At 41.5% G+C, this 15,421-nt stretch overlaps 1 protein-coding gene across 2 annotated transcripts in view; it reads left to right on the plus strand.

Annotated features, from left to right (window-relative positions):
* ADA (adenosine deaminase) overlaps positions 1 to 15,421 on the plus strand; it is a 63,880-nt gene that overhangs the window by 30,569 nt on the left and 17,890 nt on the right. The window contains exons 2-3 of one of the 2 annotated variants that reach the window (XM_075277068.1): positions 13,031 to 13,092; positions 14,871 to 14,993. In XM_075277068.1, the coding sequence (XP_075133169.1) occupies positions 13,031 to 13,092; positions 14,871 to 14,993 (185 nt within the window). Of the gene's footprint in view, positions 1 to 13,030; positions 13,093 to 14,870; positions 14,994 to 15,421 lie in introns of those variants that run through there. The other variant, XM_075277069.1, reaches the window with a different exon arrangement.

Here is a 15,421-nt window from a genome sequence, read left to right on the forward strand (position 1 = left end):
GAACGGAGATGGAGGAGACTCTAGTGTTTGAGCATCTGGACACAGATGCTCCTCTGTTAGGTTCGTGGAATCGTGACGTGGAGAGGCAGGTTGAGGGACAATGAAAGGAGCGGAGAACAGCTCTGGGGAGCAGGGACAGTTTGGGTTATTGTTCTGTAAAGCTTCGGAATTTTGGGAGGAAGGAAGACAAGACTGTTGGGTAATAGGAGGAGAGGAGGCAGAGTCTGACTGGCTGCTGGACAATGTGCTGTAAGCGTTCTCTGACAGCCATTGCAAGACCTGTTCCTGGTTCTCGGGCCTACTAAGGTTTGTACCCTGCAGTTTAGTTAATGTGGCAAGCAACCCTGGCACTGTGGAGTGGCGCAATGCTTGCTGCCCCACAGGAGTAGGCACGGGACGCCCTGTGGCTTCACTGCTACCTTGCTCCCCAGAACCATTCCCCCGACCTCGCCCACGGCCTCATCCACGTCCCTTTCCGGGAGCCTTGCGCATTTTGAATTCCTAGTTAGAAATTGGCACTGTATACCAGTAGTAAAAATTGTGGGTGCACGTAACCCCAATATATTCTTTGAATTACCAGTCAGAAACTGGCACTATATGGCAGTAGCAAGAAATGAGGGTATTTGTATTCCCAATATATTCTTTGAATTCCCAGTCAGACAATGGCACTGTATACCAGTAGTAAAAATTGTGGGTGCACGTAACCCCAATATATTCTTTGAATTCCCAGTCAGACACTGGCACTATATGGCAGTAGCAAGAAATGAGGGTATTTGTATTCCCAATATATTCTTTGAATTCCCAGTCAGACAATGGCACTGTATACCAGTAGTAAAAATTGTGGGTGCACGTAACCCCAATATATTCTTTGAATTCCCAGTCAGAAACTGGCACTATATGGCAGTAGCAAGAAATGAGGGTATTTGTATTCCCAATATATTCTTTGAATTCCCAGTCAGACAATGGCACTGTATACCAGTAGTAAAAATTGTGGGTGCACGTAACCCCAATATATTCTTTGAATTCCCAGTCAGACAATGGCACTGTATACCAGTAGTAAAAATTGTGGGTGCACGTAACCACAATATATTCTTTGAATTACCAGTCAGAAACTGGCACTATATGGCAGTAGCAAGAAATGAGGGTATTTATAACCCCAATATATTCTTTGAATTCCCAGTCAGACAATGGCACTGTATACCAGTAGTAAAAATTGTGGGTGCACGTAACCCCAATATATTCTTTGAATTCCCAGTCAGACAATGGCACTGTATACCAGTAGTAAAAATTGTGGGTGCACGTAACCACAATATATTCTTTGAATTACCAGTCAGAAACTGGCACTATATGGCAGTAGCAAGAAATGAGGGTATTTATAACCCCAATATATTCTTTGAATTCCCAGTCAGACAATGGCACTGTATACCAGTAGTAAAAATTGTGGGTGCACGTAACCCCAATATATTCTTTGAATTCCCAGTCAGACACTGGCACTATATGGCAGTAGCAAGAAATGAGGGTATTTGTATTCCCAATATATTCTTTGAATTCCCAGTCAGACAATGGCACTGTATACCAGTAGTAAAAATTGTGGGTGCACGTAACCCCAATATATTCTTTGAATTCCCAGTCAGACACTGGCACTATATGGCAGTAGCAAGAAATGAGGGTATTTGTATTCCCAATATATTCTTTGAATTCCCAGTCAGACAATGGCACTGTATACCAGTAGTAAAAATTGTGGGTGCACGTAACCACAATATATTCTTTGAATTACCAGTCAGAAACTGGCACTATATGGCAGTAGCAAGAAATGAGGGTATTTATAACCCCAATATATTCTTTGAATTCCCAGTCAGACAATGGCACTGTATACCAGTAGTAAAAATTGTGGGTGCACGTAACCCCAATATATTCTTTGAATTCCCAGTCAGACACTGGCACTATATGGCAGTAGCAAGAAATGAGGGTATTTGTATTCCCAATATATTCTTTGAATTCCCAGTCAGACAATGGCACTGTATACCAGTAGTAAAAATTGTGGGTGCACGTAACCCCAATATATTCTTTGAATTACCAGTCAGAAACTGGCACTATATGGCAGTAGCAAGAAATGAGGGTATTTGTATTCCCAATATATTCTTTGAATTCCCAGTCAGACAATGGCACTGTATACCAGTAGTAAAAATTGTGGGTGCACGTAACCCCAATATATTCTTTGAATTCCCAGTCAGACACTGGCACTATATGGCAGTAGCAAGAAATGAGGGTATTTGTATTCCCAATATATTCTTTGAATTCCCAGTCAGACAATGGCACTGTATACCAGTAGTAAAAATTGTGGGTGCACGTAACCCCAATATATTCTTTGAATTACCAGTCAGACACTGGCACTATATGGCAGTAGCAAGAAATGAGGGTATTTGTATTCCCAATATATTCTTTGAATTCCCAGTCAGACAATGGCACTGTATACCAGTAGTAAAAATTGTGGGTGCACGTAACCCCAATATATTCTTTGAATTACCAGTCAGAAACTGGCACTATATGGCAGTAGCAAGAAATGAGGGTATTTATAACCCCAGTATATTCTTTGAATTCCCAGTCAGACAATGGCACTGTATACCAGTAGTAAAAATTGTGGGTGTATATAGCCCCAATTCTATTGCTAGGGGACTTGCAGGGTATTTCTGGGGTGAAGGTGGGGGGGGGGGGCACACCGTTGGAACGGGTATCGGGGTATATATCGGGTATACGGGAATACACTGACAGTGTATTTCATTCAGGATCCTGGGAAAGCTGGGTTGCGGCGATTGAGCCCGTCAGTGCCACGTTACACTGACAAGCTTCTCCCTGGAATTTAGCTCTTACAAGAGCTGTTGTGGTTGTCTTCTCCTTCCTATCCTAGCCTGTCCCTGCCTACCCAGAATCTAAGCCCTAGCTAGCTGGACGGAAACCTCCGTCCTCGGTGAATTGCAAGCTCAGAATGACGCGAACCTGGGCGGCGCTGTTCTTTTAAATTAGAGGTCACATGTTTTCGGCAGCCAATGGGTTTTGCCTACTTTTCTCAACGTCACCGGTGTCGTAGTTCCTGTCCCACCTACCCTGCGCTGTTATTGGAGCAAAAAAGGCGCCAGGGAAGGTGGGAGGGGAATCGAGTAATGGTGCACTTTACCACGCGGTGTTCGATTCGATTCGAACATGCCGAACAGCCTAATATCCGATCGAACATGAGTTCGATAGAACACTGTTCGCTCATCTCTAGTAATATTAATAATGAAGACTTCAAAGTAGACACAGCTTTATCAGGACTAAGAACTCCTTATTTATGTCATTTTTAGTAGTAGTAATACTGTTAATAATAATAATAATGATGCTGATGAAGAACACCTTTCAAACCGCTCTATATACTGATGTATGCAGTTTGTATTGTGAAATTTAGTAACAGATCCTCTTTCAGTTCAGTTTTATTTTGCATGCTTGCATAAAATTTCTTCTTTCTTACTTGCTGAAGTTGGATACATGTTTAATAAGTGTTTATGGTTGCAACTAGCAATTGTTGGCTTAAATTCAGCACAGAACAATGTGTCCTTGAGCGGAGTAGGACAAGTTTCTGTTATATAGTGTTCTAATAGGTCTTGACCTGCATTGACCCAGTAGTACGATGTCAATCTTTCAATGCTGAGTGTGGCTGTAGGGCTATGTCCACAGTCTCTGATGACTCTGTTCTGATATGACTAGTCTCTACTGATCAGATGATTATATGTCCAATCTTTTGTCATCCAGTACAGTAATGTCCATTTATCTAAGGATCAGTGTTAGAAACTGGATTACCAATTTAACACTATATTGTGCACACATTGCCATTAGGTCACCAGGGTATTGAATTACCCTCTTTGTGAGTTACCTGGGATGGATAAAGCTCTACTTTAGGGGTCAGCAACTCGCAAGGCATATTTCCCTAGCACGGCAGCGAATCCCCAAGGAGGTGGTACTTGGGCGATCTTGCTCAGTGGTTTTGTTCTGACCAAATTCTTCAGACCCCAGAGTATAATAATAGCTTGTGAGTGGTGAACCCCAAAGTTTTTGGAAAATTAATTGGGATACTATACTGAGAGACATTATACCACGTGGAGGAGCCACTGTGGATCACTATACTGTGTGGAGGGGACACTATGGGACTATTATGTACACCTCTGGATTATTTGATAGTACTGGATTATACTGACTGTATCAGTAAACACCAGTAAAGCTATGTTCACACTACCGTCATTTAATGTTCTTTGCTCTCATCCATCAAAGGCTCTCTCCTTTGGGAGTCTGTATGTATTCAGCCCTATGTAAAAAACCTGACAAAGCTTTCTTCCATCATGTTTTTTAACTTTTCTGATGGAAGGAAAGATCCTTCATACAGCGCTTTTTTTTCCATTACAAAAGTAAACAAACATGACAGAAGACATTGTCCATCATGTTGTGTAAATTTTAGTGAATGGGACGGGGCTCTGTCCGTTTCTCTGCTACAGTTATTGTTCGCTGCTGTGATCCTATGACAGATAACAGCAATGGACAGCAATAACGGTAATGTGAACGTAGCCTAAGTCAGCTGGAAGAGGGCAAGGCATCACCAGTGACTTTGTTACCAAGGTACCAGGACACAAAGGAGAGTGAAGTTAATGGGGTAGACTTATTAAAATGGTCTCTAAAGGCAAAAATGTGGTTCCATCGCAACCAAGCACTTTGCAGCTTTCATTTTATATTCTGCTCCAGATGAGTAAAAATACTTGAAAGACAGCTTGTTTGTATATACTGTTAATAAAGGATTTATATGTGGAAAATCAGAAAGTTTTTTTGCATCTGGAGCAATGTCTATGACTTGTTTTATGCTCCTACGATAACTAGGCCGTAGATAGAGGGAGAGCGTTTTTTCTTTCCTATTAAAGGTCATACTTGTATATAGGGGCCTGAGCTTCTACAGTACAGCTGCAAGGAAAGCATGACAAGTAGGTGATATTTACATAGCTGGGTCGTTTCGAAACAAGCTGACCCTGACGTTCTTGACAAGATGAAGCCTTCAATAAACAAGACAGAGGCCCAAAAGCTGAAATAAGAATGTGATATTTGTTTATTTATTTATACCCATGAAGTACCTCTGGTTTTCTGGCGTGATTCCCAAGTATTTCCCCATAGTATCTAGGACCCCCCCCCCCCCCCAACCCCCCAGTGCCACACCTGGAAAAATGTAGGGGTTAAGATTAAATGACATATTTGGAAGGCAAATACAACTGACATCTTCTCTGATCTCGTATAATCTACAGATGACTGCTCCTCTGAGTGGTGAAATACTTCTTGTCCACAAGTCTTCAGGCTTAATGGGTGCACACTGACCCCCTCCCAGCGGATTGTCCTTGCACCTTTTCTGTTCACATACAGCAGATTTGTTGCAGATTTTTATGCAACTGTAGCATTCATCTAGAAGGGGCTTGCAGCAATCCACTCCAGGTATTACTGGCATACCCACTGCGGGAAACACATTCACTCATCCCCACCTGAATCCACTCCGAATGCAGTAATAGAATCATGATCTCTACGGCTGTGATTCTTATTTTGACTGTACAGCTTTAGAAAAATATGGCTTCATTCTGCAAAAAACAGCACCACATCTGTCCACGGATTGTGTTTGGTATTGAAGTTCAATTTACAGATTAAAGCATATGGATCTGTTATCTAAAATATAACTTTTAATCATGAATATTAAAACAAAACCCTTAAAGATACAAATAACCATAACAGTATTAAGATATAGTGGGAAGATCTTACTGGTGATCAAATAAGTCAGGAGCGTTTGGGGCGAAAACAAGAAGGTTACCAGCAGTCCATATGGATTCTTGTTAGTAGGGTAGGGCAGATGTCTCACCCTGTTAATATGGTCACCAGTCCCCAAATCTCATATCGTACACAGGGTACTCCTTAGGGGATTTAGGAGTGAAACGTTCATGGAGTTTAACTGTATCAAAAACAGGGTGTCTGTATGTAGATATCAAGCTTAACCCCAAGTTCTAGGGAAGCTTGGTGTCCTCACAGCGGCAAGATGCACGGTGACAGCCTTAACCATCTTTCAGTTGCAGCCATTTTATGATTCTCACCTGGTGACTGCGGCATCCAATGCAATATAACATGCTCCACCATTTTTTCCTTATGGAATTTGACATAAACTTTATGTGTTATTGTAGTGTTCCATAGACTTCTATGAGTGCTGTATGACAGTTCTGTACTACTCTGAGGTTGTAACTACAAAGCAGGGTTAAATGTTTCCAGCTCTGTCTGCAGCAGGCCCTGTACACACCACCCATAGGTCAAGCATATCCCTTACCTAGTGTAACTTTGCAATATGATGGCAAATCACCAAGAAGGTGACACATCTACGAGTAAAAGTGAGACAGGAATTCCCATGTGAACGCAGGTCGCTACCGATGTGAATAATCAATACATTTCTGATAGCTGATTGTTCAGTTTTAATTGAGATTTTGAAAAATTTCTCCAGAATTTTAATATCTTCATATTGGCAAGAGATCACAGACAGAGTGTTCTAAAAATATATGAATGGAATCCAAAATTCACTGCATCTCCTCTCAAGTGACTCACAGGTTTAGGTGGCAATGGCAGGGTCGTGTTTGATCTGCATTTATTTCAGAAATAGTGCCATTCTTATAAATAGGCCTTTTCTGGTATTGCAGCTCAACGCCATTCAAGTGAATACATTACAAGACAAAGCTCATGAACGAGAGTGTTGTTGTCGTTGCACATATGCAGACCCTTTATTCACAAGCATAGACACAAGATTTATGTTATATCAAACTCGCTTTAATCTCTTAATGGCCTTGTGGATAGAATAGAATGTAAAATGTCTCCACAACCTGGAATACCTGACGGCCTCCTTGAACAATAAATTCCTGCCTTTGACTCTATTTGGTTCCCATGAGACTATTATTGCGCATTGCAGGGTCTCTGACATCTCTTCACCCCCCTCCCACCTTACCTGATGCTTCCATTTCCCGTCTCCCCCTTTGTATGTGTCTAGCCTTGGCACCTCATTTGTAATGCAGCGTTGCTTGATGCTCACCCTTTGCACTGTCATTGTCTTTGTATTGCTTTGTTCTCCCTTTTATAGTTACAAAAAAAAAAGTAAATATCAGTCTTTACTTGAATATGGGTTGTGGGCTTCACATTATACAAAGGGCATAGGAGAGTTGGACAGTTTCCAGAGGTGAGTGACTATGATTATGAAATACAATGGAAGGTCTATCTTGAAATGTAAGTCTAAAAAAATATATTATTTTAGGTATTCTTAAGTATATGTGTGGTCTGGACAAAGAAATAGCACATGATTTATCCTTTTCATGCACTATACCAGGGGCCTAGGGAAGCTTATTGCATATCAGATCATTAAAGAGGACCTTTCACCACTTTTGGGCACATGCAGTGTTATATACTGCTGGAAAGCTGACAGTGCGCTGAATTCAGCGCACTGTCGGCTTTCCCGATCTGTGCCCGGTGTAAAGAGCTTACGGTGCCGGTACCGTAGTGCTCTATGGCCAGAAGGGCGTTTCTGACCATTAGCCAGAGACGTCCTTCTGCCTTGCGGCGCCAATCACGCTGTGCTGTGGAGCCAGGAGGAACGCCCCCTCCCTCTCCTGATAATACTCGTCTATGGACGAGCGCTGTGAGCAGAGGGAGGGGGCGTTCCTCCCCGCTCCACAGCACAGCGTGATTGGCGCCGCGAGGCAGAAGGACGTCTCTGGCTAATGGTCAGAAACGCCCTTCTGGCCATAGAGCACTACGGTACCGGCACCGTAAGCTCTTTACACCGGGCACAGATCGGGAAAGCCGACAGTGCGATGAATTCAGCGCACTGTCAGCTTTCCAGCAGTATATAACACTGCACGTGCCCAAAAGTGGTGAAAGGTCCTCTTTAATATAGGAAAGGGTCCATTAAAGGGGCTCTATCACTGGGAAAAGTCATTTTTAACTAATCAAATCTTTGCATAGGCTTTAGAAAGGCTGTTCCACACCTACCTTTAGTATGTAAATTGCCTCAATGGTTTTTGAATAAGTCCATTATTATTCATATGCTAATTAGACTGGTGCACGATGCATCGTGCACTCCTCTTTGCTATTGTTTCCTATAAGTGTATACAGCACAGGCTGCAGCTGATGATGCTAATGGAATAATTGCAGCTGTCCTGCTGTGATTTAGGCTCCGTTCCCACGGAGTAACGCGCCACTCATTTAGACACGTATACATATGTCAGAGCGTGGCGCTTCGAAACAGATCCCATTGATGTCAATGGGTGCCGGCTTACACGTGTAACACATTGAAATCAATGGGATCTGTTTTGAAGCGCTGCGTTCTGACACGTGTATACGTGTCTAAATCGCGTTACTCCGTGAGAACAGAGCCTTAGGCAAATCACATCCACACACTGCTGAGAACTCACCTTCAGCAGGTCAATTTCTTTGTAGGTTCAATGCGATTTTCAACCTTTGAAATGGAAAGATTGAAAACTAGCCCAGCTGCTAGGGTAAAAACCATGGTGAACAATAGCCAATTATCATCCCGCAACTAACTACTTGTTGACTTCACTTTAGTTTTTCCTGAATTCCAGTATTGATGACCTTTCCTTAGAAAGGTCATCAATATCAGATCAACAGGATTCCCATACTGGGCATCCTCCCTGACCTGCTGTTTGAAGTGATCAATGTGCTCTCTGATTCATAAGCCTATGACATCACATTCAGCTGTTACATGGCAGGGTTGCAGCTCAGTCTCAGTCAATTGAATGGGACTGAACTGCAATATCATCCGGCCTTATTAACTGTGATTGAACAATAGTTCAGACATTTACAGAATGTTGGGTCTATTAATGTATCGATCATTTGCTTCGCTGTGCCTTTAGTTTCTTACAAGACTTAAGAGTACCTGCCATGCCCCTTCTTCTTCAGACTCTTAGGGGCCATTTACACAGAGGAATTATGAACTGACTTTGAGGCGTATAGTGCCGCAAAATCAACTTGTCTGGTATCTGCCTCCTGTCATTTTCAATGGGAGGCAGTGACTGATGCTTGTTCAGTACATTGGAAAAAGAATCATCCTGCTCAATTGGCAGATTTAGCCACAGAACCCATCTTACAAGGCTAATCAGCGTGCAAAGATCTCCTCTCCAAAGTGTGAACAGGCCCTTTGGATTGCCAAGTATATAACAGTAGGGAGTCTCCCACTGTAGAAGTTGATGATGTAGGTTATTGGCTCTTTGAAGAGTACTGCAATGCCTTCTTTTTAGGGCTCCCTGGGGGCCACAGGGCACACACCCTTACATATAGATGACATCTAATTTTTTTCTATTTATTATCATTTACCCTTTGGTCTTCATCGATAACTAATCATTTAGCATTTATTTCTGTGTGATTCAGCAAACAGTAATGTGTTTTTGAATGCGGAGGGGATCATAGTCCATCAAAGCACAAGCCTGGCTCAGCAAAATGACAGAGATTACTTATGGCTTGTTTTGTGATTAGATATTGAAAGACAATGTTACCCAATACTATTAATAGCAGCCTAATAACCTGATTTATGGACTAATTATGCTCCCTAGTTGTGATAGAATTGCATTAGAATCCAGTATTGTCTTTAGCAGGAGAGGAATTTCCATCCTGATGTGACTATAGCCATCCATCCCGAGGCCTATAGAGTTCACTAGTATTGCATTACTTCTAGTACAGCACAATGGCACAGACCTAGGGTTGGGTACAATTATGTAAAATGGGTGTGTGCAGGGCAATGTTGTCCATAGGGGAGGCAAGAACCAGAACTTATTACTCTTATCATCCTAAATGGCTGATTCTTTGGTAAATCTGATCCATTACATTTAAAAGGGTCTAACATAAAAGATGTATATAAATGTATTTGAAACAGGATCCTCCAAGGAAGGTTTTCAAAAATGGATGGAACCGCCTACTGGACTCCTAAAGCTAGAATAAACAGAAATTAAATGAATATAAAATACATTTAGTAAATGTTTCTCAAACAACTCCATATCAATCTGATTATTTCCCCTTCTCTACAACACAATGCCTACAATTCCCTTTAAGCTTTCCATTTTTCTCCAAACGCCTGTCATTAACACAATGTATAACGCATATAGGATGCTAAAAAATAATGCCGCCTGGGAATGCACAAATTTCAGGATTATTTTTCTTGCTATAGAGGAAGCAGATGTTTTTGCTATTGGGAAAAACACTTTGTCCTCAGGCTATGTGGTGATCCTCTTAATGGAAACTTAGGGGCTCCCAATGGACTGCATAGTCTTTTTCCTCTTTGGGATATAATTATAATGGCAGAGATGCATTTCACAATGAGGACGTGGAACCAGATCCAGAGCAAGCAATTTGGCAGTCAGAAGACTAAATAGTTGTTTTAATATAGATCTCATGTCCAACAAATCTTTGCAAAATGTCATTCCACAGAATTTCGGAATAACACAAGAATATATTATTTATGACAAATAGAGATCATATCGCATTCCTGGAGATCATTCATCACAGGCATCAGCTACTTGGCCAAGTTCTATTGTAGAGATATTTGGGGAAATATATAGTTAGGACAGATAGATGTCAATTTTTTAGTATTCTCTCAAATGTCCCTTCTCTTTGGATCTTAAAGAGAACCTTTCACCACCGCCACCAATTCAAGTTCTCCACAGTGGCATAACTACCACCGTAGCAGCAAAGGCAGCTGCCACAGGGCTCGGAACATTAGACGCCTGGTGACAGCCGCTACCGCTGCTATCATTATACTCGGGGGTCTTTTCGGATCCCCGAGTATAATGATCGGCGGCCCGGGAGAGGTAAGAAACATAAATATCACTGTTACTTACCTCTCCACGATCCGGGCAGGCTTCGGCCTAGTCGTCTGACGTCTCATGACCCCGGCCTGCATCCCTGGTCATGTGACGTCTGACATCATTGAAGATGGACTACTTCGAAGGCCAACATCGTAGGAGCCAGGAGATAGGTAACAGAGTTTTTAAAATGTTTTTCTCCCCCTGGGTCTCCGATTATTATACTCTGGGGTCTGAAAAGACCCCAGAGTATAATAATTGTTTATGGGTGTCCACAGTGGGACGTAATACTGTGTGCAGGGGCCACTAAGGGTCATAATACTGTGTACAGGGGCCACTATGGGGGATAATACTGTGTGGAGGGGCCACTGAGGGACATAATAGTGTGTGCAGGGCCACCTAAGTGACATAATACTGTGTGCAGGGGCCACTATGGGGTATAATACTGTGTGCAGGGGCCACTATGGGGCATAATAGAGCGCGCAGGAATGCGTAGGAGGGGGTCGGTCAAGGTCTTCGGTGGGGGGGGGGACCCAGGTCAAAAGTTTGCCACGGGGCCCCGCCATTCCTAGTTACGCCACTGGTTCTCCACATCTGTTAATGGCTGAGCTCCAGCTGAGCTGGAATTTTTTTCTCTAGCCCACAGCATTTTTGAGCAACAAGTGCAGGTAGTTTTGGTATTTGATGTGCTATTTAAGCTCTGTAACATCAGAAGGTGTGACTCAGAGCTCCGATCAGAGGCAGCCAGTGTCAGAGCTCAGAATCACACTCCTTGTCTGCTCCTGCCTGACACCATGCTCCTGACAGTACAGAGCCTATCAGTCACAAAGATAACAGCATTGTTTGCTCAGCAATGGTGTGGACTAGAGAAAAGATTCCAACTGTTCCCGAATCAGTGGAACCATGCCTATTAAATGATGTACAGAGCTGGACGTGTTGGAGGGGGTGAAAGGTCCTCTTTAAGGATCCTCCATGCTTTTTTTGTGGTTTCTGACAGTGTCTTCATTCATCTTGTTACAGCTCAACCTCTTCATTTACTGCTTTAAGATATACAGTAGTTTGTGCTCTCCAGTTTCTGGGGCTTTTAATAATATGTTCACAATAGAAGGTTGCCTTGCTATCCATTGTCATCTGAAACGTCTTGACCATCACCAAACTTCAAAGGAGTCAATACTTATGTAGCTTAGATAATAATAGTAATAGTCTTTATTTATATAGTGCCAACTTATTCCACAGAACTTAACAGATCAGAGGGTGCATGTACAAATAAAATAACAGAGTAGCTAACTAAACATAAATACCATACCTAAAAATGACACAACCTGAGGAAATAGGGAGAACTCCGAAAGGACAAGACAAAAACAATTCAAAAGCTGACTAGAGAATTGAAGTTATTGTACGTCTGTGTTTGTCACATGTTGCACCATGTGTTGTCCAGTCATACTATGTGCGCAGTGTGATAAGAACCCTGCTGATCTAAGGTTTACCATAACTATGTCAAGAACATTTAGAAACTAAAGGCTGTCAGTGTTAAGATATCTCACCACCATTACACAGGATACATCTAATGGGGAGTGGACACTTAAAGGGGTTGTCCAGTTTCAGACGAGTGTTACTGTTTGTATAATGAAAAGTTATACAGCTTTCCAATATATTTTCTGTATCAAGTTCACAGTTGTCTAGATCTCTGCTTACTGTCATTCATTTTGCTCACTCCTAGTGGATAAAAATTAGTCCATGGCTATGTGTTCATCACATGACCATGGACTGTATATCACATGACCATAGACTGGATATCACATGACCAAGTACTGACTTTTATCCAATGAGAGTAAGCAGAGTGAATGACAGCAAGCAGAGATCTAGAAAACCATAAGCAATTGATACAGAAAGTATATTGGAAAATTGTACAAGTATAAATTATATAAACCATAACATTTGTCTCTCAATGTCTAGATTTAGGCCCCATTTAGCCTTCTAGATTTATGTAATGGGATTAAATTAGACTTCTGAATTGTCAGCACTGTGTTCTCATCTTTAGAAATGGCCAATGGTGTCAGTATAAAGTCTCCATTGTAAAAAGTATTTTAGGAACTGAAGGAATCATGTGTAACTTTTTTTTTTTTCTTTTTTAGGTTGAACTTCACGTTCACCTGGATGGAAGCTTCAAACCAGAGACAATTATCCATTTTGCAAAGTAATGATCTAATTATTCCTTATACTGATATTAGTAGCACGTTACTGTGTTTTATGTGTTTAAAATGAGAAAAAATAAGATTTCAGGAACCTCAAGGAATTGTCCAGTTTCAGTAAATAAGTGTCATTGTGTGTATAATCAAAAGTGGTACAGTTTTCCAATATTCTTTCTGTATCAAATCCTCTCAGTTTTCTAGATCTCTGCTTGCTGTCATTCTTCCAGTGGATAAAAATCAATCCATGGTCATGTGATATACAGTTCAATGTCATGTGATGGACACACAGGTGCACAGCTAGTTACAGTCACAGCACAGTAATCCGACCCCTGTCTTGTAATGAGCCAAACACATGCATGTTGATCACATGACAGACTGTGAGAGAGACAAACTCTTCCCTTCTTCATTGACTTTGTAAAGAAAAGCAGCCCCTGCTCCCTCCACGCACTGAGAACATGTCTTGATTTTAAAGATAATTCAGAATAGAACTTCTCTAGTAACAGGGAGTGAACACCACATTAGTTGAAAAGGGAGACACATAGTATCAGCAACATTAGAGAGGTTTACAAGCAGAAAACAGCAATTATTATTTTATTTATTATGCTTACTTGTATAGCGCCATCATATTCCGCAGCGCTTTACAGACATTGTCCCATATAGGGCTCACAATCTACAGTCCCTATCAGTATGTCTTTGGCACGTGGGAGGAAACCGGAGTACCCGGAGGAAACCCATGCAAATACGGGGAGAACATACAAACTCCTTGGCAGGATTCGAACCCAGGACTCCAGCGCTGCAAGGCTGCAGTGCTAACCACTGAGCCACAGTGCTGCCCAATGATTTTAAATAAAGCGCATAACATTTTGGTCCACAATCACATTCTCTATTAAATGAGACTAAGTTGCCTGGAAAGTTAACGCCCTAGTAAACTAAAATAATTACTGCATAGGCAAAAACTCGAAGCATGTGGAGAGAAATAAAATACAATATTTTATTGATGAATGATAAAAACATGAAATAAATACAAAATATCAAGAAAAAGAGGAGGGGGTTGGACATGTATGTCCGAAACATACCAAAAACTGCCAAAACAGAAGTACAAAAAGATATGCCTAAAAAGTATATAAACCCCTGAAAGTATATAAAGTTGAGTATAACTGGAAACAGGGAGCATGGCAAAACACAGAGCAATATCCTTCATAGAGGTCCTATACCAAATTAACAATCATACCGGTAGTGACCAGTGCAAAAGGTGCTGACTGCACGTGAAAAAGATATAACCATGGGCACCCTATGTAGATGGAATACTATGCAAATAACCCATGAGTTCCAAAGGGTAAAGGGATAATCACAGGATATAATCAAGGGGTAATCACTATATCCTAGTATTTTATTTCTGCTGTGTGGATTAGTCCTTATTTTTGGAGGTGGGATTGTTGCATACGCTCACCATTGATCAGACAGCAGCATGATGGTCATCCAAAATCTAATGTTTATGGCCAGTCTTATACCACTGTTTCCACTATCTTTACTGTATTATTAAAGGGGGGGGGGGTTAATTGGCCTCAAACAAACATCAGGCTGCCCAGTCTGGAGTGGTAAGACTGACGGTATATAAAGGGCCGATCTCTGATAACTAGCCCCCTCTATTGCAAAGCGTGCCACTGAAGCTAAGATAGACACACTATTCACACTGTAGAGCTGCTATAGCTAATCCTGTGCCTGTGAAACTTATTATGTCTTGATTATATTTCTATTAACGTAATTTTTTTTCTCCATCTAGGAAAAGGCAGATCAAAATCCCAGCAGACACAGTGGAAGAACTCCTCCAGATCATATCCTATGATGTACCTCTAAGTCTGACAGAATTTCTGACCAAATTCAAACATTACATGCCTGCCATAGCGTGAGTCATTCACCACCTCTGCCAGCCCTGGCATTACAATTGCTAATTTCTTTTCCAGTTGACTCTCATTTGTAACCATTTATAACCCAGAGGTTCCCAGATCCCAAAGGTCAGTCAAGGAAACAGACAAAAAAATTGTTCTGTCTTTATGTCATCATATACGGTGATTAACAAGAGGGGAGGACAAGTTATTAATGTCAGGGCCAGGACTAGGTTTTTGTACAGAAGGTACATCCTCTCTATAAAACTTCAAGATCCTAAATGTATATCACTCTACAGTTTTTGTCACTGCTAAAGGGATTCTTCTCAAATTTTAATTCTTAACATAGGCCATCAATGTTTAGTGGTGGTGGTCCGACCTCCTGAAACTTCACATTAGTACAATGAGGAACAGGAGCCTTGTATCCACTACATTGTTCACACTCGCA

The sequence above is a fragment of the Leptodactylus fuscus genome, chromosome 6 (assembly GCF_031893055.1).
Source record: "Leptodactylus fuscus isolate aLepFus1 chromosome 6, aLepFus1.hap2, whole genome shotgun sequence".
Lineage (NCBI taxonomy): Eukaryota > Metazoa > Chordata > Amphibia > Anura > Leptodactylidae > Leptodactylus > Leptodactylus fuscus.